This window comes from Bidens hawaiensis, unplaced genomic scaffold (assembly GCF_021521415.1).
Source record: "Bidens hawaiensis isolate Kalapana, Puna unplaced genomic scaffold, B.hawaiensis_p1.1 tig00009828_1, whole genome shotgun sequence".
In the NCBI taxonomy this organism is placed as follows: Eukaryota; Viridiplantae; Streptophyta; class Magnoliopsida; order Asterales; family Asteraceae; genus Bidens; species Bidens hawaiensis.
The window spans coordinates 749,756-774,979 of NW_027491736.1; the positions used below are offsets into that span (position 1 = coordinate 749,756).

The window sequence follows — 25,224 nt, forward strand, 5'->3', positions numbered from 1 at the left end:
ATGTGAATAATGAGGAAAAAAATCAGAACAATGTAGAAACAATGTGAGAATATAGCTTTCTATTTTATGTTAGATGTAGTAAATTAAATAAATGTACAACAAAATTTCATGAACAACATATACAAACGAACATGAATGAACACAACTATCAAGTGTTCACGAACACAAATGAATAAACAATGGCTTTGTTCATATTCGTTTGTTTAAGTAATCAAACGAAATTTCTTGTTCATGTTTGTTTTCGTTTGTTTATCAAACGAACAAACACAAATGAACTCCCGCCGAACGGTTCATAAACTGTTCGTTGAACGTCTGGTTCGTTTACAGCCCTAGGTGTGTGTATCAAACCAAACAAACAAATCCAAAATTGCAAAAATCAAGCAGTATTAAATAACTAAACCAAAACAAAAGCTGACAATTTGGTTTTATGTTTCACAATAACAAAATTTTTGGCTCGGTTTCGGTTCTACGTGTAACTAAAACCCAAAAAACCAACCCGAAATTATAGTTTTTTATTTTGTTTTAAAAATATTAAATAATTTATCATCATTTATGGTCAAACCCAAATATCATATGTTTAACAATCAATTAATTATTGAATAACAAAAAAAAAAAACAGTCATAATTTCATTATTTTTCGTCAATTTTTTTCTCGTCCTAAAATTTTCAAACCCAAATACTAAAAAGAAAAAAAAACCTAACTAACCGAACCGAACGATTTTCAAAAGCTCAAAAACCAACAGTTCAACTTTTAGTTTAGCCTTAACTTTTAACCCTAACCGAACCAAAATGACCCATGATTATTATACTAGTACCGAATAAACGAGATAAATCTAATATAAAAAGAAACGAGATAAATCAAATAAAAAAACATAATTTTTAAATTTTAACGCCCTGCTTGCGGTGCGCGTATATAATGTATATATGTGTGAACCCTCGGGTGGGCAAAAGTAAAAGGGCACTAATTTTGACGTTATTTTACTAATCTCGTGAAAATAACGTTAAAAGTGACGGAAGGTTAATCAGGCATCATGTGGTGGCGTTGATAGCCGAAAGACAAGGGCACATGCACCAATCAGCCGGTGTCCCTGATGATTGAGTGCTATGTGCCTTATGTCCAAGGCTTGATGCAAAACTACTATCGAGCCGGGGGTCTCACCGGAAGCAGCCTCTCTATCCATATGGGATAGAGGTAAGACTGTCTACATCTTACCCTCCTCAGACCCTACCATAGCATTGCTATTGGTGGGATATACTGAGTACGATGATGATGATGATGATGATAATTTTTAAATTTTAAATATAAAAAGAAACATTTTTTAGCTTAGTTTTCATTCGTGGGAAAGTACATAACAATTCGGCTATAAATAGAACACGCAAACGTAAGTCTAAACTTATAAAACCACTAGGAAGCAACTGCAACTCAAACTGAATCACTTCACTTTCCATCGGATTCTCGCCGGAAAATTATTATTATTATTATTATTATTATTATTATTATTATTATTATTATTATTATTATAATAATGTTTGCAGAAGAGAATGGTTTACACGGTGACCCAAGAATAAAGGCCATATCAGATGCCATACGGGTCATTCCACACTTTCCAAAACCAGGTTTTTTTGGCTTCTCTTTTCACTGAGGAATTAAGTCCAACACTTGATGGGTAATTGGGTTTTCTTTTTTTTTTTTTTCAGGGATAATGTTTCAAGATATAACAACGCTGTTGTTGGATCAAAAGGCCTTCCGATACACTGTTGATATTTTTGTTGATCGTTATAGAGACAAGAATATTTCAGTTGTTGCTGGTATTATTATTATTATTATTATTATTATTATTATTATTATTATTATTATTATTATTATTATTATTATTATTATTGCATACTTTCATGCAGTGATGCTCTGTAGATTGATGCTTCTTGCTTTATGATTTCTCTGTAAATTGAGGTTCGGTTTGAGTTGGTTTTGGGCTAAACTGAACCAAAACCGAAACTTTGGTTTTGAGTTTTTGGAAATTGTGTGGTTTTATTTTGGGTTCGGTTTGGTTTTGAAATTTTTTGACTAAAAAGAAAATTGGACCAAAATAATGAATTTAGGCCTAAATCAGTTTGTTAATTAATAACTAATTGATTAGTATACATCTGAGTTAAATATTTATTAAATTATTAATATGAAAACGTTTAAATTTAGTTTTGCCATTTGAGCTTGAATATATTGGGCCGAGAAAAATAAAAGAGGCCAAAATGATGAATTTGGGCCTAAATTATTTTTTTAATTATTAACTAATCGATTATTATGTATTTGGGAAAATATTCGAGTTAAATATTTACTAAGTTCTTATAAATTTCTTTAAAGTAAAAAAATAAAAAATGGAAATGTATAAATCTGGGGTTTTTTTTTTTGGTTTATATTACATGAAAAATCAAAACCGAAACGTTTTTAAAAAACATAAAACCATATCATCGGTTTTTATTTCGATTCGATCTTTTTTATTATTTTTTTTCGGTTTCATCTGCGCCTTTATCTTACACAATGTTATTCTTTTAAAAAAGCATAAACTAATCTGACTAAGCAATTTTGGATTGACATTGTAGAGACAGAATGCCATTAGCAGCTAGCAATGTCATCATTAATTTCCTCTCTCATATTTTTTTAACAATAAATAATGTTAAATGTGGACCCTTTTTCTAACCACATAGATAGATTAAGTAGAGCATATCTTGTTCTTCCTTGTCTAATGTGACATTAACATTTTATTAATACCTGTCAGTTATAGATTAGTGACAAAACATATTATAAAGACAAAAATGTCATTAGCAGTTACAGTAACCTTAATAGCTGTTTCATTATGTATGGTTCCATACTTATATGATATGTTTCCTTTTAGATTTTTTTATAGTGTGTGGACCCTGTATCTAAGCCCACCTTGTTTATTAATATTGTAACTTAAATGTAACTTCACAATGTACAGGAGTTGAAGCTAGAGGATTTATGTTTGGTCCTCCGATCGCATTGGCTATCGGTGCAAAATTTGTACCGCTTCGCAAACCAAGAAAATTGCCAGGTACTTGTTGAATATTAACAGGCGTCAACGATACACACGCCTAAGGCTGTAAATGAATCAAACGTTCAGTGAACAGCGGGAAGTTTGTTTATGTTCGCGAATATGAACAAGAAATTTTGTTCTATTAGTTAAACAAACAAACATGAACAGAGCCCCCGTTTGTTCGATTGTGTTCGTGAACGTTCGTGCATGCTCGTTTGTACATGCTGTTCATGAAAGTGTTTTTGTATATTTATTTATTTTATGTAAACATTTTATGTTATTTAATTCATTACCCCTGACATAAAATAGGAAACCATATTCTCACATTGTTTTTGCATTGTTCCCATTTCCTTCCTCATTATTCACATTGATGAACACATCAACCTTCAATATCTAGGCTCGATGTTTATTTGTGTTCGTGAACATGTTTATTTTTTTTAATGAACGAACACAAACAATCTTGTTTGGTAATTGTTCGTTAACGTTCGTGAACACATTATTTCCTTAACAAATGAACATGAACAAGACCTTGTTCGTGTTCGTTTGCAACCCTACAGGCTACAGTGACATGCCGTCTGACATCTAATCCCACACCATTTCAAACGGCTGTTTAGATAGAAGTCAAACAGCCATTTTGACAAAAAAAAAGTTTAAAATCGTCTACGGTCAGAACATTCCTCTGGATATTGGCCGGACAGATGTTTTGACCAATATTTTCAAAGTTTGACTTTTTTGGTCAAAACAGTCCGTCTTAGTATTTTGTGGTATGAGATCTGACGGGGTGGTGTAGCTATAGCATGACGTTACTAATTTACAATATAACCTTAATATTATTGTGTTATTTGATTGTGCAGGTGAGGTTATATCTGAAGCATATGTGCTAGAGTATGGAACAGATTGTTTAGAGATGCATGTCGGGGCGGTACAGCCTGGCGAGACGGTTTTGATTGTAGATGATCTAGTGGCTACTGGTGGAACCCTCTCAGCAGCCATAAGGCTTTTAGGTAAACATGAACATGCTTTGTCTTGAATTGCAATGGTACGTGTTTGAACATGTTTTGTTTTTGTAGAACGCGTTGGAGCCGAGGTTGTCGAATGTGCATGTGTTATTGGGCTACCACTCGTAAAGGTAACGTTTTTTTTTTTATTTTGATTTTTTATTTTTAATTTTTAATAAAATGGTTTGATAATCTAACACAGGGTAATTGGAGGCTAAATGGGGTACCGCTTTATGTTCTCGTGGAGCCTCGCCTAGATGATGCGGTACACTTTCGTTGAATGATTTTCGTGATATCTATTTTCCCGACAATAATTTGTTCGTGACATTGACGTATTGTTTAATTTATGATTAGCAGGAGTGTACCTAATGAGATGATGGAGAACATGATGTTCGAGCAATGCTTGGATGAGGGATTACATTACACGTGGTGAAGGGCAAATCCGTCATTTTAAGCTGAAGTGCGGGCGAACTATTTGGGTTTAGGTTTTAGGTGTTTTGTTTGCTTCCATTGGGGATTAGCTTTGGTGGGTGCATTTTGTAGGTGAATAACTGAATACATTACTTTGATTTGAGATTTGAGCCCATATCTCAGGTTTATGAATATATGTTAATTTCGGGTTAAAAGTGGTGGGCAATTCGGGTTTGTAATTTGATCAATTTAACAGAAAGCTAAGTTACTAAGCTGGTTTAGTAGTCAAACGTAGGGCCAATTAGAGATGAGCTTGGTACCAGTACGGAAAGTGTCTGTCTTGAAAATATTGATACCGAAATTGCCAAAAATGGGCACTAGCATTGGTACCGAAAGTAAAAAAATGGGTGTCATTTTTAAGCGTCCTCAGTAAATAATTAAATAAATAGTGTATGCTAATGACTTGTTGGGCTTTTGGGCCGTTCTTAAAAAGTTAAAATTAAACCTACTAGAAAATGATATTGGTTTCACATACGAGACTTGAACCAAACCCTATATATAAGCCCAAAGACCCAACTGAGAAAATGGATTAGATGGGTTTATCAATTATTTGGTTTTAACCCAATATAAAAAATCCTAGGCTTGTGACTTGTGAGAATGTGAGGTATTTAGAATTTTAGATTTAATTGTTACTTGCTACTATTTTTATCACCGTTAAACATCAACTGGGTTATATATATAAAGGTTTTCAAAATTTTTGAATAGCACTATTCATTTATTATTAAGGAAAATTACATAAATAAAGTTTAACCAATTTTTTTTTCAAAACTAGACATTGAAATTTAGCCTCCAACTCCAATAGACATTTAAATTGAGCCAATCAAAAGTCACCATGTATCCAAGACGGCTAAAAATATGAAAGGCGGCTAAGTCTTAGCCGTCACTCTTTGGACTTTGAAAATCATGAAAAGTAACTTCAAGCCAACCAGAAACTATCACGTGTCTAAAGCAAGCTAAATCTTAGCCTACAAGTCTTAGCCGTCTCGTTGTAGGCTAAAAAGGGAATTGGCTTAGCTAACATCTCCTTTTTTTAGCTTACATCGAGGCAGCTAAGACTCGGAGGCTAAGTTTAGCCGACTGTGGATATGTGATAGTTTTTGATTGTTTCGAGGTCACTTCATGATTGTTAATGCTGAAAAGTGGTGGCTAAGGCTTAGCCGCCTTTTTTATTTTAAACTGTTTTGGGATACGTGATGAATTATTTAATGATGTGTTCCCAAGTCTTATTAAAAGAAAGAAAGAAAAGGAAATTGAGAGAAAGAAGTAGAGTATTGAGTTCCTGAGTTTCATTAAAGGAAGGAAATGAAAAGCACTTTTCTGAAAAATTTTAGTGAATCTTGATTGTTTATGTAGTTTATTATTATTATTATTATTATAATTATTATTATATATAAACGAAAACCCAAAAATCATATGTGTCGCGATGTGGTCGCTCCCCCTTGTATGGAAGCCACCAGATTTTTTAATTTTTAAATGGAGGCCTTTCATTGATTTAACCCAAATTCATGGGTCTGGATCTTACCAAAATCAGATAGCTCTTAAACGGGTTATAACATCTCATTAAATTCAAAATTAATCTTACCAATTATTTGATATGAAAATTCTACAAAATAGGAATATACTAAAATTTAATATCTAATTTAAAAAGAAAAGGATATTATTAATAATTAATAAACAATTTTATAGTAAAAAACATAAGCGGGTCATGCGTCACCAAATCCAGATAGCTTTTAAACGGGTTATAACATATCATTTATTTATGAAAGCCTTTCATCATCAAACCCTAAGTATATTATTAACTTTCTTACAATAAAGAAAATTAAAATCCAAACAATAAATATTAAAAAACGAAAAATGTAAAACAACCAATCTCTCAAGCCATCAGATTACTTTATTTGTAAATGAAGGTTTCCTACGCATTTGACCCGAATTCACGGGTAAAGGTCTCACCAAACCCAGATAGCTCTTAAACGTGTAACATTTCATTATATTAAAAAATAATTTCATCAAATATTTGATATGAAATCCTATAAAATAGGAATATACTAAAAATAATATCCTATTTTATTTAAAAAAAAGATATTATTTATAATTAAAAAAAATTTATAATAAAGAAAATAAACGGGTAATGGGTATCACTAAACCTAGATAACTTTTAAACCGGATTATAACATATCATTTATTTGTGAAACCATTTTATCATCAAACCTCAAGTATATTAATTATTAACTTTTCTACAATAAATAAAATTAAAATCCAAATATACATATATAAATATTAAAAACGAATAATGTAAAACAACCCTTATAATTCGGGGATAAAATATAGTTATTTAATGCAAGGATATTCCGCAAGAAACCTCGTAACCCATTTGAAAGTTGTTTCCCCAAAATGAAGCAAACTCATTTCACCTTCCTCCTATAAATACCCACCCAAAATCAAAACTAAACTGTTTCACCCACGCCACCGATTGCAAAACCCTAACCCTAATCCCCAATTTATTATTGTTATTATTCCATCCAATCCAAATTGTAATAATAATAGCACAGCAGTAGTTATCAATTCGAATCGGATCATATCAGATCAGATTGATTTGGTGAGATACACACACACAATGTCTGCGATTGTGTGTGGCAAGAGATCCTTCTTCGACGAATCATCATCATCCACGTCACCGGCTGCCAAGAAGCAGCACCGCTGTTCTCCGGTTCGCCTTTCGCCTCTCATCGATCAGCTTCGGCTTCTTTTTCCTAACATGGATAAGCAGGTACTGTATATTATTATTATGTGTTTAATTAATACATAAATCAATTATTATGCTTATGCTTTGTAGAGGTCAAATTGTTATGGTGCTATACTTTATGTTTAACAGGTAGACCTTATGTTAGATTGATATTTATGTATGTAGCTTTTAGTATGGATAAATAAGCTGTGGTTTGTTTTGTTTCATTGCTAACACATAATAAATTTAGAAACTAAGATAGTTATCCTTTCCGAGGTTTAAAAAGGCAGAAACGAGCCTCCAGACACTATTAAAAAGAATAACAAAGTATATGTATCTCATAAAACAAACCTCATGAATGTTATAAAACCTACTTTAGTAATAAAACAAACAACAAAAAATAGTTCAACAACCTTATTTAATATATGAGATTGTATGACTGTGTGTGAAAGGAGGATTAGGTCTGTGAAGAGGTTTCATGGGTCCATTTTGGCTAAATGTTGGGTTGGCTCACCATTTAATTCCACCAAGCACTAAACAGGTCAAAAATGTCCAGAAAATAATAAATTAGGACTTGCCGCTTAAACCTGTCTAAGGCTGTGAATGAGGCTGAGCCTCTGATGCTTTTTTCCAGAGCTTCAGGCGATGCGTAAGCCTTAGACAGCCTTTTTCAACCATGATTGTTCTTCTGTTAATGGAGTTAGCTTTATTAATTTAAAAACCTAGATGAGAAATAAGCCAAACAGCAATTGCACCAATTTAAATTCCACATATACGAAGCTACCAATGGGGTATAGTGAGGGTGGGATGTAGGCAAGCCATACCTCTATTCAAGAGAATAGAGAGGCTGCTTCCAAAGAGACCCTGGCTCTAATATCTGGAAACGAAAAATATAATAGCCATAGTTATCAAAGGCGCATAGGCCTCGCTTGGGGTCTAGGCGCAAGGCGAAAAAAAAGCGAGCCTAACAAAATATAAAAAAACATTTAAATAAAAAAATTAAAATATATTGTATTATAAAAAATAATAGTATCTATTCATATAAAATAAACAAAAGCAAGTACATAATGTTTAATATCATCTAATTAGTACCAAAAGTTCTAAAAGAGTCAAGAATCAAATGCAATCCCAAGACCTGAATAACAAAAAGTTCAGCGTAAACTACCGAAAGTTCAAAACACGAAAAACGAAAGTTCGAAAAGTAATAAATACTAAAGGTTCAAATGGTCATTGCTCTTGATCGGTTATCAATACCAATAGAGGTGCCGTCAACTTCAAGAAGCGAGGGCCTAGGAACTAGAAGCGCATATATTGGGCCTCGCCTGGAAAATGGGCTTAGGTGCAAATGGCGAGGGCTTTTAATAACTCTAATAGAAACATAGAGTTTTCACATGAAATTTATGAAAATATATAGATTAGTAAGCTACAGTGAAGAGTATGATACTACAGACGATGAGATTAAAACATCGTATAAACACGAAGGCAACTTGACGGTAACATGCAAAGGCTGAACAAGTTATGTAGCTTGCTGCTTGAGAAATGATATGTTTAATATTTTAGAAGTGCAATAGACAGTTTTGGTGATCTGGAATGCTTGAAATGATCAAACAGGTTAAGTAGTCTGCTGCTTGATTAATGTAAATCTATAATGCCTTGACTGCCTTCATGTTGTCAATGTTTCCAACCAATGTTTTTTGGTGAGTATTCTCTATTCAATCAAATCTACATTTTTTTTTTGGCTCAAAACTTGGTAGAAATTATCACCCTTGTAATACTGTGACAGAAAGCATTGCTTTTGAAACCAGTGTTTTTTAAATTTGCCATCATACGCTGATAAAGATATGCTGTGTATTTGTTACATCCAAGTGTGTATATGAATTGAAAATAACTTTCTTTCCGCTTTCAGCTTTTGGAGAAAGCTCTAGAAGAGAGTGGAAATGATTTAGATTCTGCCATCAAGAGTCTTAATGAACTTTGTCTTGGATATGTGGACAGGCATTCAGGTATTAACACTGACATTCTCTTATGATTCTTGAGCTTACACTAAATGTATCGAACACATGGATAATTCTTCCATCAATTCAAAATCCTGTTGCAGGTACTAGTGACAATAATGTTAGTACAGAAAACTCATCAGTTCATGTCAACACTCCCAGAAACGGTGCAGAATGGGTTGAACTGTTTGTCACAGAAATGATGAATGCTACAAGTGTCGATGATGCTCGGTCACGTGCCATGAGCATGCTCGAGAACTTAGAGAAATCTATAACCGAGCATTCGGTTGGTGAGGCTGCAAAAAATCTTCATAAGGTTGGTTCGTTTCTGTGTTTGTTTTTTTAACGTAGTTGACCTTTTCCATAATCATGTCTGACTAACTGTATGTTTAGGAAAACACTGTTCTAAAGGAACAAATTGAAGCTCTTCTGCGGGAAAATACAATACTGAAACGGGCTGTAGCTATTCAGCACGAACGTCAGAAAGATTCCGATGAGAGTACACAAGAGGTGCAACATCTGAAGCAGTTGGTGTTGGTGCACCAGGAGCAGATCAGAACACTCCAGGTCAAACTTCTAACTTTGACTTTATTGTTATTTTGTTTAGTATCATTCAAAGCATGCAACAGAATACACCATTATTCTAAATGCACCTTTGGTTTATTAATAGCGACAGAGAAGTATAAAGTTTTAAATTTATAACGGTGATATGTGCAGGTGAATAACTATGCGTTGAAAATGCATCTAAAGCAAGCTCAAGAAAGCAACTCGATCCCTGGACGTTTTCATCCGGACGTCTTCTAATAAAATACAAATAGATACATAGATGAAGAATGAAGAACCAAATATGTTATTGTTAGATGTTGTAACATTTGTCATGTAAGCATCGATTTGTTTAATTCAGAGGACAAGACCTCCTTTAAATGTGTAAAATGTTGTATCATGTTGTTAGTAATTTAGATCATGTACTTTATGTTCTATAGTTCTTATACTTCACGTTGAGAGCAGAAACAAAAGCAATCATGTAGTTGGTAGAATAATTGTAGTGTATCACGGTCAAATCAATAGATATAACATACGAGTGTAATTGTAGTGTAATTGTTTATTGAAACAAAATGGTTAGTACTTGACACTCAGCAAGTTATGCATATTGGTTTACATATGATACACAAACTTACTACATCTTTATTTTGCTAGTCGTAGCACTCTCTTCCACGGTTTTCTTGAGCGTTTCTGGATCTTGCTTTTCGTTCTGTTGTGCAACAACACAAAAAGAGTCGATAATAATTTGAAAAATCATATTCATACCCTCAAATATAGCCTACCTCTGATTCAACTTTATCTTTCAAGCATCTGTCAAGCTCCTGCTTCAATTCAGAATGACTTGTATTAAGCGATGTGACTTGTTTTTTGACATCATCCAACTCTTCCGTTAACATTTTATTTTGCTGGATTGTGGTTGCTGCAATTGATTCTGCATGTGCTCTAGCATCCTGACACATTTCAAAACCTTATACACATATACGCAATTCTAATTATGTGGAAAACAGTGTTAAACAGACAAAAATGGTTATTAAAACCTGTTCAACTGTTAATCTCAGTTCCAATTCCATACACTTTCTTGTAAGTTCTTCCAAATCCCGTTGCATATCACTAAATCTTTCGCTTTCTATATTCGGTTCAGAATGCTTCTGACATTCGGGTGTTTCGATAGCACAACTGTTGTCCAGATCGGATGTAACAGATGAACCACCCTCAGTTAAAGAAGTTGCATTGGAAACCAACTGATCTGATGAAACAGTGTTTGCAACCGAATCATTCAGATTCAACTCAGAACAAGCTGAAATACCAACAAAATAGTTTACTACAATTTGCCAATCTTCACAAGTAAAATTACTTAAAATTTCGTCACAACAGATAGAATACAAATATTTATAGCCATAACATTTAATAAAATTTCTAAATAGTTCGTAAGTAAAACTTTACATGGTTTGATAAAATTTGTGGCTATAAAAATAGAAGAATTAACTTTTGTAATTTGAGTACAAATTATAGCATTGACTAAAAATTTAAAAGGTCGCAAACTCAAGGTCTAAATGTATTAAAATATATTTAATAGCAAAAAAAATAAATACATACATTGTCTTGCAGCTGCTTCTAGCTCCAAAAAGATTGCCACGGAAGCAGTTCTCGACACCTTAATATCAGTTAATAACTTCTCCATCCAAACCTCCAGCGCGCACCTTCGCTGCAACCAAACGGACCCGTTAATAACACTGTAATAATTACTATACCAGGTTTTATTAGAATTACAAAATGAAACACAAAGAAAATTAAAGTATAAACAAACCATTTTAAGGGTTTTAAACATGTTTTAGGAAATCCGGAAAGTGACATAAAAGCAGTTTATACCTCTTCCAAAAGTGTGTCGCTTTTAGTAAGCATCTTTGGCGGAGCTGGCGGCAATTTTTTCTTAGGGAATTCCTTTTTCAGCTGAAAAAAAGACCGTTAAATATCAAATAATTACATTCTTTGAATCTTTCTTAAAGAAAAAATAAAACTTAACAGAAAACCAAAATGAACCTCGGAATACAGCTTCAAGAATTCCTTGAATCTTCTTGGAACTTGTCAGGTCGAGGTGATTCCTTCTGGCGATTGTATACCAATCTGAAGTATGAAAAACTGCATGCAGAAGATAGATGAGTTATGAGATAATTTGCATATTGTGTTAAATTAAATACCCAAGTTATGAAAAGAAAAGAGCATACCTCGGTGTCTGACCGTTTAGTCCACGAAGGAACGGTGACGCAGTAACTCCATTTCTTGAGTGGTTCATATGGCCAAACAGTATTTCTTCCTTCCTGCATAAAAACGTTACTAAAATTAGGGCCGGCATAACAGGTTAGACATGACACGATAGCATGTGGTGCTAGACATGAACACGACATGATAACCAGCCGTGCCATTTATCCAAACACGAACACGAACCCGTTTACAAACATGTTGCACGACACAGCCTGTTTGGGGACACGATGAATAACACGACTGAAGGCAACGATTTGATGAAGTTGAAGATCGACGTGTTTATCAACTAGGGTTCAGATATTTGTATCGGGTATTGACTGAAGTTGAAGGCCATAAGGAACTAAGGCAGTAAGGCTAAGGGCGCGTAATACTAAGCAGGGCATATATTTTATTTAAAAAAAATGAAAAATACAAACAGGTTTTAACTTTAGACACAAAGTTAAACAAGTCTTTAACGTGTCGACCTGTTAAGCCCAAAGCCCCAAACGAGCCAAACCCAAACTTAATTTAACTCTGTGTTGTTTCATGTTGCATTAATGGGTATTGCCAGCCCTAACTAAAATTACAAAAGATTAGCTGATTAGGGGTGTGCAAATTCGGTTCGGTTATGGGGACTTAACCATAACCATAACCATAACCATAACCATAACCAAGGTTCGAATATGGAAGACTGCTTAACCATAACCATAACCAAACGGTCGGTTAACCGTCGTTATGGGTCGGTCTGGTTAAGTTTGGAAAATTGTCCAATGTGTTTTTATTTTATTTATTTTTTTTCTCTTTGTTCTAGTTAAAAATGTTCCAGGCTCAATTATGAAGTTTCGAAGCTGAAATATGTGGTTTCTAAGCTACCTTCTAGACAGTTTCCTCATAAATTTAAATTTCCAAAGCTGAAAACAAAGGTATAAAATTTGGAAAAACAAGCTTCGGTTCGGTTCAGTTTGGTTTCGGTCGGTTAACGACTTAACCGAGACGCATTAACCGTAACCATAACCAAATGGTTGGTTAATCATATTCACTTGACCATTTATGGTTCACCCCTACTTAAAAGTTGCTAATCTTAATAAGCGGTTCATGAAATTCAATGTTTCACATTAGAATCAAAATTCCTTATAACAAAACTGAAGCCTTCATGTAAAAAAAAAAAACCCTAATTGAATACCCAGACACGTGGCGGGAGGCTCCAATCCATGCCTAACGGAAGAGGCTAAGTGCCGTCGTGACGGTACTCCGGCGGGGTGGGCGGAGGCGGCGGTGTTGGTCGGTAATAAAGCTCATCGTCGAAGCCGATCCGGTGGCCGTAGATTGAACTGGCGATTGCTGTATCGGATGAAAACCCGTAATCGTAAATAGATGCGTCCAGTCCGTACATACTCATCTGCTTCACTTTACTTGAATCTCATTCATTCATTCATTATTTCGATGAAAAATATGTTAAAAGACAAGACATTATTAGACTTTTTTTATTGATGATTGATTGCACATAAAACTGGAAACTAAACTAAAATGTTTTACTTTTACTTTTTTATTTTTTACATTTTAATAATCATTATTGGTGGATTGGCGGGACTGTTTTATTGTTACTAATGGTCTCGAATTAAATAAAATTGGCTTCCGATGGTTTCTCGTTAAAAAAAGACCTAACGACGTAATACTTTTTCTTGAATTTCAGACTAATGTTTTAGGGTTTTTGATTGGAAAGAGGATACGAGTAAATTGTTATAAAACTTAGCTCGAAACGATGATCCAAAGGGCTTGATTAATTGTAGGTTCAAACAACCGAATTGAAGCATTATTTTGTTGTTTTGGTGCACCGCTTCAAGACATTAGACTTTTTTTGATGATGATAGTACATAAATCTGGAAACTATGCCAAAATGTTTTTGGGAAAATTTGTGAGTGAATCTCACAGAGTATTCCATTAATGTCTTTTATAAACTCTTCGTTCAAGACCATTTTTTAAATTCAAGACATGTTTTGTCACAAGTTCGTCTTCGACAACATGTTTTGCCTCAAACTTGTCTTTAATAACTAGTTTGGCCTCAAACTCGTCTTTCACAACCTACTTGGTCTTCTATTTGTTTTTTTATATATTATATATTAAAATGATATATTGGTTTTTATTAACACAGTTTTATTATGTGAATTCGGGTTTCCAAAAATTTGAGATAGCAATGTATGCATGCTTCATCGCACTAAAGTTTAGAACCACATGATCATGTAATATAACCTTGTCTATATTTAATGGACAATAAACTCAATCAAAACTTTGTGGTATTGTTTTTATTGTATAGAAAACCAAGATAAATTAACCAAATTAATTTTGTTTGTGTCTAATTGACCCATCTAATCACCAATCCTATAGTCATCCACATCAATAATCAAATTCAGACCTTTTGACTTGTTACTTTAACCCAAACCAACCATTTAGCATAAAACTTGTGAGATTCATATTTGATCACTTTTCAAGATTAATAAATATTTTACAACCATAAAGATATTCATATATATTATACATATACACAATTACATATTTCAAAATAATCAAGATAAAACGTCTGGTTCGGTTTATATAATTTCAAGCACAGATTAACTTAATGCGATATTACATCCATTCAATGGCGTTGTGTTACGTACAAAATAGTAATTGAGAGATTAAGATCGATAGAGAAAAAAAGAACACAAAAGGAGTTAACTCTCAAATCATCGATATCCTTCTCATTCACGACTCTAGTATATGTATATTACATATGAACATATTACAGATATAACCCTAAACTATTAGACATTTAAACTTTAGTCCCTCCACTATGCACTATCCTACTATTAGACATTTAAACTTTCCAATATAAGAAACCAAGCAGGGATTAACATGATGCCATACTACATCCTCACCACATATCCAAGTATCTAAAAAAACGACTATCTTACTTCCTTGTTTAGTCTAATAAACCTTTAAAGCACAATACATAATAATCATTTTATAATCAAACATACATGAAATAAATACATAAATACAAAATGGTAGAAATAATTCAGGAAAAATAGTAGACTATACTAGACTTTCAAGAGTGTAACCAACCAATATCCCAAATGATTTACAATAACCACATAACAAAAAAAAAATTTAAAATCTTGCAACTATTACTCAAGAACTAAAGGTACCAGCTTGTGAACTTCAATGCTGCAACCAATCTTTTGCACAAACAAGTGCTTCAACGATAGCCGGTTTTAACGAACATCGATATCGATCCATCTTCTTACTCGTCACATCAAAAACCGAATCTTGAAAACTTGTCAAAACAGGAATCTACAGTATGCCACATGCTAGTTTTGATAAAGTTGGATACTTTCTTCGGTTTAACTTCCACCAGCCCAAAACATCAAACTCTTGCATCCGTGGTAACACGGACTCTTCTAAATACTGATCAAGCTCGGGGTTCATATATGCAACTCCGGATATGCAAACATCAAAATCAGAAAATACTTCATTTTCATGAGCCCCGGTTTTTATAACCTCGTTTCCATTATCAACAAACGTCGGTGGAGGAAGCGTTTGCACAACGTAATGCATAAACAGCTCATGAACACCAGCATTCACAGCTTTTATCCACTGGCCCGCATCCTGACCGTAAATTCTGGCAAAACTAAACTCCACAAGCTTCATTTTAAACCACGGGTCCATAACAACCGCGATTGACAACACCAAAAAGCAGTCTTTCCAGTATATATCAAATCGTTCGTGCATTGACCGGGTCAACTTTCTAACAAACGGATCCTGACTCACTGATGCATGCTTTAGCTCGAGTTGTATCTTCCATGCTTCATGAAAGAATGCATTCGCAGTCGGATACGTGGGGCCCGTTAGAACATCAGCAGCATCAAGTAAGAGTTTCAAGTATGTACAGAGAACGTCGACTTGCTTCCATTCGGCCATCGTGAGGGTATTTTGGTAATTTTGGACCAAAGCATCCAAACAAGAAAACACCTCTTTTAACTCACTTGCAGCTACCAACATATGATATGTTGTGTTCCATTGACTTTGGTCATCAAGCACAAAACTTTTCACACTCGGTACCTGAAGCTGAACTTTGAGTTCGTTAAACCGTTCTTCGCAAGATCTAACCGTCACCACATACTTCACGCTATCACGAACTTTTTTCACCGTTTCCGATAATACCCCTAACGCATCTTGCGCAAGATGACACAAAACCCGTGCATAACAACTCCCAATCAAGAACCTCCCTTTAAAATGTAACGAGTCATCAAAATTTAACGAGTTTTTGACCGAAAGTAAACTCGTTAAACTTTTTCTCACATCTTTGTTTGAAAAAGATTCATCAAGAGTTACTGCAAGCAACTTGTTCTCCAAGTTCCAATCATTAATACAACAACAAACAGCATTATCAAAAACAGATTCCGAATCAGGAAACGATAACAAAGCAACCGAAAGAATCTTTCTATGCAGTTTCCAATCACTGTCTACAAACTGGCCCGTTATGAAAACATACCCGATACTTTGATCAGTGGCCCGGTACTCAAGAGAGAGGTTAACCCGACCCGTGCAGCTCCTAACCATATCGAAAAGTGCCTGCCTTTCTTGTTGGTATAACGCCAAGCAATCGTGCTCATCCGTTTCCAGGGGTAAAATGGTAAATTCAGGTTGAAGTGATTTTAAACAGTTGAAAAAGGCAGGACATTGCATTATATCAAGTGGATATTCATGCATAATAACCATCTTTACAATATCCTGCCTGAAGTCATCTTGATTAAAGGATGAACTTTTCGGTCTGGAACTTCTTTTACGGCGTTTTCTTGGTATGATTTGATCACTTTTCTCGTTCATTCGGATAACGAGGCAAATCTTCTCTGTAATATGCCTTTTTAGGTGACTGGTCCCAGATGTTTTTTTGTAAGCAAATAATCCCTTGCATAGCATACAACGAGCTTTCGGGCCATCAGCATGAACGGTTTCGATTGTAAAATGTTCCCAAACCATTGATTTCGTTGGTCTAGTCTTCACAATAGAATGTTCATTGTTGTTTGCAGGGTTAGCCATTGCTATAGATGTTTCTGCAATAAATAAATTCAGCATGTAATAAGAACTTAAAAAATAGATATGACTTGTACAAATAAGCTGTCACACTAATGCTATGATCAGATATTATAAAAGGCTTTGTTAAACGTACCCTTTTCCCTATAGTTTATATAAATGCACCCACAATCTCAAGTTTTACATTAACTCGATTCATTCTTTATTAAAGAAAGTTTATATCAAAACTGTTTTTTAAATAAATTTTTTCTATTCTTTAAAAAAGATTTATTTTCTCTATAATTGTTTTAACTTTTTTAGAGAGAGCTTTTTTTTAAATAAGTTTAATAAATAGTTTGCAATTTATTAAAAAAACTTGTACTTTTTAACAGATAAAAAAGATCGAATAACAAGTACATATACCCATCTTATAACGAACTGTTACCGTACCGGTACACACTTTTCTTGAAGTATTGATTAACATAAAAAGTTAAAAACACAGTTTCAAGATGATTTTGCTAACAACATGTTTCTTCATAAAACAATATCACAACAACAAGAAGAAGAATTCGCATTATTATGCATTATGCATTCTATACAACTAACAAATATGATCATAATTAAATAAAGACAGTATTTTTATTGGTTTTCATAAACATGTAATTATTAACAACATATCCTTGATGGGTTTGAGAAATCTTGGGCATAGGGTTTAAGGGTGTAAGGTTATACAACATTTTTGTTATTAATGAATAATTAAAGAAAAGAAACATAAAAGTTTTTGGAGTTTGAAGAAGATGATGGGCTTACAGTTTTGGGGGCTGAACCCTAGTAGAAGTCCAATAATAATATTGTAAGAGGCTTTTGCGTTTATGGGTCCATTCATATTATTATTATATATATTACTTGACCAATGGATCTTGGCCCACCGCCACTTGATGTTAAATCACAGCCGTTCAATGTATTGACAAGTTTGGTGTCCTTAAGTTGTTATTGAGCTACTTGATGGCATCTCATTTGTTCATAGCATTGTTTTTGGTTTTGAGATCATAACAAAATTAACGGAAGCCGATTGAGCGAGAATTTTGTTTTTTTTGTTTGTTTTAACTATAATATCATAACGAACGTGATGGAAGTCGACCTGATTCGCATAGACTTATCGTCTCAACGCCTGGGATCGACTACGCTCGGGTTTACCAACGCCCGAGCTTACCGACCGACACCAACCCATTGGTCCGCTCAATTTTTATATTTCCCCCTTTTTTAGCTTCAGTACTGTAATGAACATAGCCGTAACTGACCAGATTGGTGTCCGGTTACCGCCTCAATGTTCGGGACCAACAACGCTGGGTTTTACCACTGCCCGGGTTTACCGACCAAACAAATAATTTTAAATAATTTATTCTTTTTAAATGCTAATTTGACGAATATGTTTATTGGGTTTAGTGCTAAGGTTTTACCAATAGTGTCTATATCATAATGAACGTGAACGATACTGACCAAATTCTCGTTGACTCACTGACGTAAATCTCGGCTTTTACCAACATCAGGTTTGAACGTTGAGGTTTTACCAACTACCTCGCGCCAGGTACAACAGTAGCGGAGATGGACGGGTGTTTTTATACAATTTGGCATCATAGACACTTCGGTACCGCTTTGTTCGTTTATTTTTCCGAATCTTCAATGATCTTGGTACCGGTATAAGTACGACTAACAAATAAACTGAAGCGGTGCGGGTATCAGATTGATTGAATTGGTATGAATACCGGGTGGACTGCATGATTAATTATCAGTTGGACCTTTTCTTTAACATAAATAATTAAATATGGAAGTTTCTAATAAAGGCTCTACATATTTTATGCGGGTACAAAATACCAAAATATCATACCCGTAATGAATAGGCAAAATCGGTACGATTACGGTATTGGCATTTAAAAAAAAGAATCTCATATCTATTTATTGTTTAGTGACTATCTTAATCTTTGTAAACTATTGTATACTGAAAAGTGATCAAATATGAATGTTGCAGGTTTTATGCTAAACGATCGGTTTGGGTTAAAGTGACGGATCAAAAGGTCTAAACTTGATTGTTGATGGTAGTTTATGGCTTAATGAATGACTATAGGTTTAATAACAGTTACTGTAGTTACTAGTTAGGGTTGGTGATTATAGGTCAAATAGATAAATAAACAAATTAATTTGATTAATGTATATTGGTTTTCTATGCAATAAAAAAAATAGGAATGTCAATTTTTGCCATGAACTGTTAACATGACACGACACGAGTTTTAATATTTTTGGGTTTGAGCTTAACATGTTTCGTGTCTTAAATAGGTCGACCTGTTTAAGACATGCTTAAATTCATGCAATCACCTGTAAACTTACTAGTAACCTGTTTAGATGTTTAATTAATCTACACTTCTAAAGTCCTAAACTAGGCCTGTTCAAAGGGTACATATCCTTTTACCTAATACCCTACCCGGACCCTTTACTCTTTTAGGAAGAAATGTGGACCCGAGACCCTACCCTATAAACAATAAAAGGGTCGGGTATAAATAAGGGTTTCATGGGTCCAACCCTTTACCCCTTAAAGCAGTAATCGCAGCTCATCTTCTGCATTTACTAGTTGCATATATCATATGACTTTAATATATAAATCTTAGAACAATTATACTTTCATTTAATAACACAGTAAACTCTAACCTCGAAAGTTTATCAACCATTTGAACCGATGCAAATAATATTCACATTCACAAATTTCATGTAGAGAAGAATTCAGTGATTTTAGGATATATATTATATGTTTCCAGTTAGTAGTATGACCTTTTATTTTTATTTTTCTTAGTAGTTGGAAAAATTTATGACGAATCATATATAAAATACAAACCTCTCATACATTTTAGATTAATCACAAAGCTGATGTATATCTAGAAACTAGTAAACGGGTAAAGGGTCTGAAAAAGGGTCAGACCCTTGAAACCCTTTTACCCTTTAAGGAGAAATTTAAATACCCTTTACCTAACCCTTACTATATATTCGGGTCTAATTAAGGGTTTTACGAGTCGTGTAAAAGGGTTTCAAGGGTATGACCCTTATCTTGCTCACCCCTATCCTAAACCCAAAGTCATATTTACATACTACGTTTCAAATATGTCCGTCAAGATCTGATATTATATTTTTAATGGATGTTATAGTTTGCTTCATTGTTTATTTGTTTCAAGTATGCTATGAATTTGTGGTTTTTTGTTTGGAGTATGTTATTAATTAAGACTTTTATGCTCGTTTTGAAAATTTCTGTTTCATTACACATGTATTATTTACCGTGTCTTTAAACATGTACCATAACAGGTCTTAACAAGTTAACATGTTACTAAACAGGTTCATATTCATGTTTGGAAAATGACATAATTAGTTATCCTGCCGTGTTTGTGTTTAATACCACAAGTCATCATGTCATATCCGACATGTTGTTACAGCCAATGTTGTAAAGTTCCCGAGTAGACGGCCGAGTACTCCCCGCCTCGGCCGAGTACTCCGTAGGTATTTTCCGAGTAATCCCCGACTATTCCCGAGTAGTCGTGACTCCTTGGTCGACCGCTTAGGACCGCCTAACGACTTTTACAACCTTGGTTACAGCCCTAAAAAATTGAGTTCTTACAATACCCCAAAGTTTCGATTGAAGTTTATTGTCCATTAAATATAAAGAACAAGTTAAATTACATGATCATATGGTTCTAAACTAATGAAGCATTCAAATTGACTTGAATGATGAACTTTTGAACAATAAGACATGCTAGGTGTATACCCATGGATGATACATAACAGGTGAGTCATGACTGAAAAAGACATTACTTGGTTTTTGGTTTATGGTGTTGAAGATGTTAAATCTTTATAAAAGGGTGAAAGGGGTAATTGTGATCCGTTTAGGGGTAACTGGTAAGTATCTCACGGGTAAACTGAAAAAAGCGAGAAACGGATCTATTGAGACCAATCCAAATGAATATATTATAGTCATCCTCGGTTTATTTTTAATGGTAACTAGGTAACAAAATCCACTGCTTTGCGGCGACGCAATGACGCGAATTCAATCAGTATCGGTTTGGCTCGTTACAGTATCGACGCTAAACACCCAAAAAATAAATTAGTAAACGCCTAAAATAGTATCGGCTCTCGTATAACTTATGACACAAAAAAACATATTTAAGACGGAGTGTATTTGGTTGGTAAAACGCGCTTGTTGAGGTTGCGAGTACACGAATTAGATTGATATCAGTTAGGTGCTTGATTGTATCGGAAGTGGACCTAAACTTAAAGAATAAATTCGTGAGCCCCAAAATAACAAATATTAACATATTTAAAAATTTTTAAGTAATATCTTGATGACGTGACATTTGTGAAACCTATTTATTGCAACTAAGAGTCGAAGCCAATTCGCTTGGTATCGGTTAGGTCTGTGACAGTCGAGGCGAATTCACGAGGTATAGTTAGGTTTGTGGCGGTACCGGAAACGGTACTGAAACTAAACCCTATAAATAAATTTGTCAACGCCCAAACACTAACATATTTAAAGTGTTGGTGTGGAATTGGTAAAATCCACTCGTTGTGGCTGTTAGTCGACCTAAATTATGTCTGTATCGGTTAGGTTCACAAGGTACTAGATCAAACCCAGCGGCAAATATAATAAAAATTAAAAATAAAAAATTATAAGAACAAATAATAATATAAAAAAAATAGAAAAATAACTAAAACAAACAAGAAAATTAAAAACCAAAAAAAGTTATGACACCAACAATATAATATTAACTAGGTTAGATCCCGTGTTATACACGGACGGAAAAAATATAAAACTTTATATATGTGTGTATATGTGTGTGTGTGCGCGCGCGTGTGTGTTATATACATTTTAATGAATTGTAAACGTTAGTTTATATAGCATTAATATCATCATAAGGTATCACATTGTTATTTTAGTTAAAAGAATCCAACATACAAAAGACAAATAGAAAAAAAACAACAATTTCAAACATAATTATAAGTTATGCCACATATTTCTAATTATACCATAAAACAAAAAAAAGGAATATTAATTAAAATTTCATCATCTACTGAATTCAAATGCTGTAAACTATGAAGCGTAAACATGCAGATGTTGTAACATAAGTTGTGTGTTATAAAACTATTTTTATTGAAATTATAAAGCATTTAAGTACACAACATGTAAATGCTAAAAATATGAATATAACAATGATATATAATTATAATTTTATTAAACTGCGCGATTAATGAAGCAACAATATAATCTAAACTTCGTGACTTAAACCACTATTTCAATCCAAACATCTATGCATCCAGTTCAAACGTTCATAAATAATTTCTCAAAATAAAATAATAATAATAACAACAAAGTCTCAAAATTTTAAAAAATAACAATGAAAACAATTAATTGTCTTTATCACTCAATAAATGATCATCATCATCGTACTCAGTATATCCCACCAATCACAAAGCTATGGTAGGGTCTGAGAAGGGTAAGATGTAGACAGCCTTACCTCTATCCCGTAGGAATAGAGAGGCTGCTTCCGGTGAGACACCCGGCTCGAAAGTAGTTTTGCATCAAGCCTTGGACATAAGGTCCATAACACTCAACCATTGGCACACTGGCTGATTGGTACATGTACCCTTGTCTTTCGGCTATCAATGCCACCACATGATGTCTGATTAGCCTTCCGTCACTTTTAACATTATTTTCACGAGATTAGTAAAAATAACGTCAAAATTAGTGCAATTTCACTTTTACCCACCCAAGGGTTTATACATATATACATTATATGCGCGTACCGCAAGCAGGGCTTACTCAATAAATGATGATTATAACAATTTATTTTGAAACTTTCTTTAGTTATGGAGTTAATGTTTAAAAATAATGTTCAAATTAACATGTGGAAATTATATAAATGGAAAATTTAACATGTGGAATCCTATGTGGACATGCTAATTGATCGCCGTGTTGAAACCTTGTATTGCTTTAATAGTATAATAAGATAATATAAGATAAGGTATCATATTGTTGCTTTAATTAAAAGAACCCAACAGACCAAAAACAAATAGAAAAAATAATAATTTAAAACATAATTATAAGTTATGCCACATATTTCTAACTTAAACCATGAAACAAAAAGGACATATTAATTAAAACTTCATCATCTACTTAATTCATATGTTATAAACTATGAAGCGTAAACATGTAGATATTGTAACATAAGTTGTGTGCTATAAACTATTTTTATTGAAATTATAAAACATTTAAGTACACAACATATAAAATGCTAAAAATATGAATATAACAATGAGATACAATTATAATTTTTATTAAACCGCGCATTTAATAAAGCAGCAATATAATTCAAACCTCGTGACTTAAACCACCATTTCAATCGAAACATCCATGCATTCGGTCCGAACGTTCATAGATAATTTCCCAAAATTCAAAAAAAATAAAATAAACTAAGAAAGTCTCAAAATTAAAAAAAAAATGAAAACAATTAATTGTCTTTATCACTCAATAAAGGATGATTATAAAATTTATTTTGAAACTTTCTTTAACTTAGAAGTTAATGTTTAAAAATAATGTTCAAATTAAAATGTGAAAATTATATAAATGGAAAACTAATTAGTTGGAATCCTATGTGGACATGCTAGTTGAATGTCATGTGGAAACCTTGTATTGCTTTAAGACTGTATGCTATGGTGGGGGGTTTCGAAGCCTCTCCACAGTGTCATGTCAGCTCCATGTGGGCATCGGGCATCGAAGCCCCAGGGCATAATGCCCCTCTATAGTGAGAGGGTCTTGAAGCCCAACCTTTTTTCATTTTTTTTTCATAAAACAAAAAAACCAATACAATAATATATAATACAATAATAAAAAATACAAAATAAATTAAATATGAAAACTTATAAAAAAATTACAGCTACTTTTAGTTGTCGTCCTCGCTGTCATCTTGCTTATTACTCCAAAGATGTTCAACCAAATCCGATCGAAGGTTGAAATTCGTTTCCCTTTTTCGTGTTTTTAATAAATTAGTAAGTTTCTCATATTCGTTTAGTTTACAGATCGGCTCTGGCTCATCGTTGTACTCTCCTTGGCAAATTGCTCTACCCGAGTCCTCCAATATCATATTATGCAAGATAATGCAAGTGTACATTATGTTTCTTAACTTATCCATTTGTTGAAAACGAGTCGGTTGTCTAATGATAGACCAACATTTCTTTAATACCTCGAATTCCCTTTCGATGTCTTTTCTCGCCAACTCGTGTTTTTTTCTTGAAATACTGACGTTTTTCGTCAGTCAGGCATGTAAAGCTAAGAACCAACGTGGCCCACTCTGGATAAATACCGTCGACTAGATAATATCCATATTCGTAATTGACATCGTTCGTGGAAAATGAGGTGTCGGGTGAGACTCCGTCTGTGAGGCGGGCAAAAATAGGGGACACATTAATCACAGCTACATCATTGTTTACACCGGGCATCCCAAAAACGCATGCCATATCCAAAGATCAAATGATGCAACTGCCTCAAGAATAACTGTTGGGTCATCATGATCACCCCGATGATATTGACCTTGCCAAACAACAGGACAGGATTCTTATTCCCAGTGCGTGCAATCGAGGCTACCAAGCATCCCGAGAAAACCGTGTCTTTGTTGATGCACCTCGTATATTTTTTGTACGTCACTTTGAGTCGACTTCTTCAAATATTTTTTATGATATAGTTGTGGATAGGGGGCAAACAAGCCGAGCTGAGCCCGAGCTATGCACTACTCGAGCTCGGCTCGTTAAGATTTTCTGAAGCTCGAGCTCGAGTCGAGCCCATGTTTTCAGGATCGAGCTCGGCTCGTGTCTTAGAGCTCGGGATCGGCTCGATAGGCTCGAAAAACCCTTTAAACGAGCCCAAGCTCGGATTAAGCTCGCCAAAGCTTGACTCGATAAGCTCGATTTAGCATTAACTAGCGCAGTGATAAATAGAGAAATGCGAATTGAAACTTGAAAGTCTCATATAAAAGTTAACATAAAAAGTCAAACCAAAATAACCACACAAACGACCAAAATAAGTCCAAATAACCATACGAACATACAAAACCAACAAAAATAAA

At 33.9% G+C, this 25,224-nt stretch overlaps 2 protein-coding genes and 2 pseudogenes across 4 annotated transcripts; 2 read left to right on the top strand and 2 right to left on the bottom strand.

Moving 5' to 3' along the window:
- The first annotated feature begins 1,487 nt into the window (after positions 1 to 1,487).
- Positions 1,488 to 4,441, top strand: LOC143533667 (adenine phosphoribosyltransferase 5-like). Of its 2 annotated transcripts, XM_077028370.1 has the most exons (7): positions 1,488 to 1,617; positions 1,699 to 1,809; positions 2,976 to 3,068; positions 3,905 to 4,054; positions 4,121 to 4,179; positions 4,251 to 4,313; positions 4,406 to 4,441. In XM_077028370.1, exons 1-7 carry the CDS (start codon positions 1,527 to 1,529, stop codon positions 4,415 to 4,417), a joined length of 579 nt encoding a protein of 192 aa, XP_076884485.1. In that variant the 5' UTR covers positions 1,488 to 1,526; the 3' UTR covers positions 4,418 to 4,441. The 2 variants fall into 2 exon arrangements, with proteins under 2 accessions (XP_076884485.1, XP_076884484.1); XM_077028369.1 differs by lacking the exon at positions 4,406 to 4,441 and having other exon boundaries at positions 4,251 to 4,381.
- A 2,631-nt stretch (positions 4,442 to 7,072) lies between these two features.
- Positions 7,073 to 10,142, top strand: LOC143533668 (uncharacterized). Its single transcript, XM_077028371.1, has 5 exons — positions 7,073 to 7,286; positions 9,148 to 9,244; positions 9,340 to 9,551; positions 9,629 to 9,802; positions 9,953 to 10,142. The coding sequence occupies exons 1-5, from the start codon at positions 7,134 to 7,136 to the stop codon at positions 10,037 to 10,039; spliced, it is 723 nt and encodes a 240-aa protein (XP_076884486.1). The 5' UTR covers positions 7,073 to 7,133; the 3' UTR covers positions 10,040 to 10,142.
- Positions 10,143 to 10,380: 238 nt separating this feature from the next.
- On the bottom strand, positions 10,381 to 13,418 carry LOC143533669 (PX domain-containing protein EREL1-like; annotated as a pseudogene). The gene is made up of 8 exons (XR_013135399.1): positions 13,203 to 13,418; positions 12,004 to 12,096; positions 11,819 to 11,917; positions 11,648 to 11,728; positions 11,375 to 11,483; positions 10,816 to 11,075; positions 10,561 to 10,728; positions 10,381 to 10,487 (listed from the first exon to the last, which is right to left on the bottom strand). The product of XR_013135399.1 is annotated as a PX domain-containing protein EREL1-like (transcript).
- Positions 13,419 to 15,217: 1,799 nt separating this feature from the next.
- Positions 15,218 to 24,619, bottom strand: LOC143533703 (zinc finger BED domain-containing protein DAYSLEEPER-like; annotated as a pseudogene).
- Between the last annotated feature and the right edge of the window lie 605 nt (positions 24,620 to 25,224).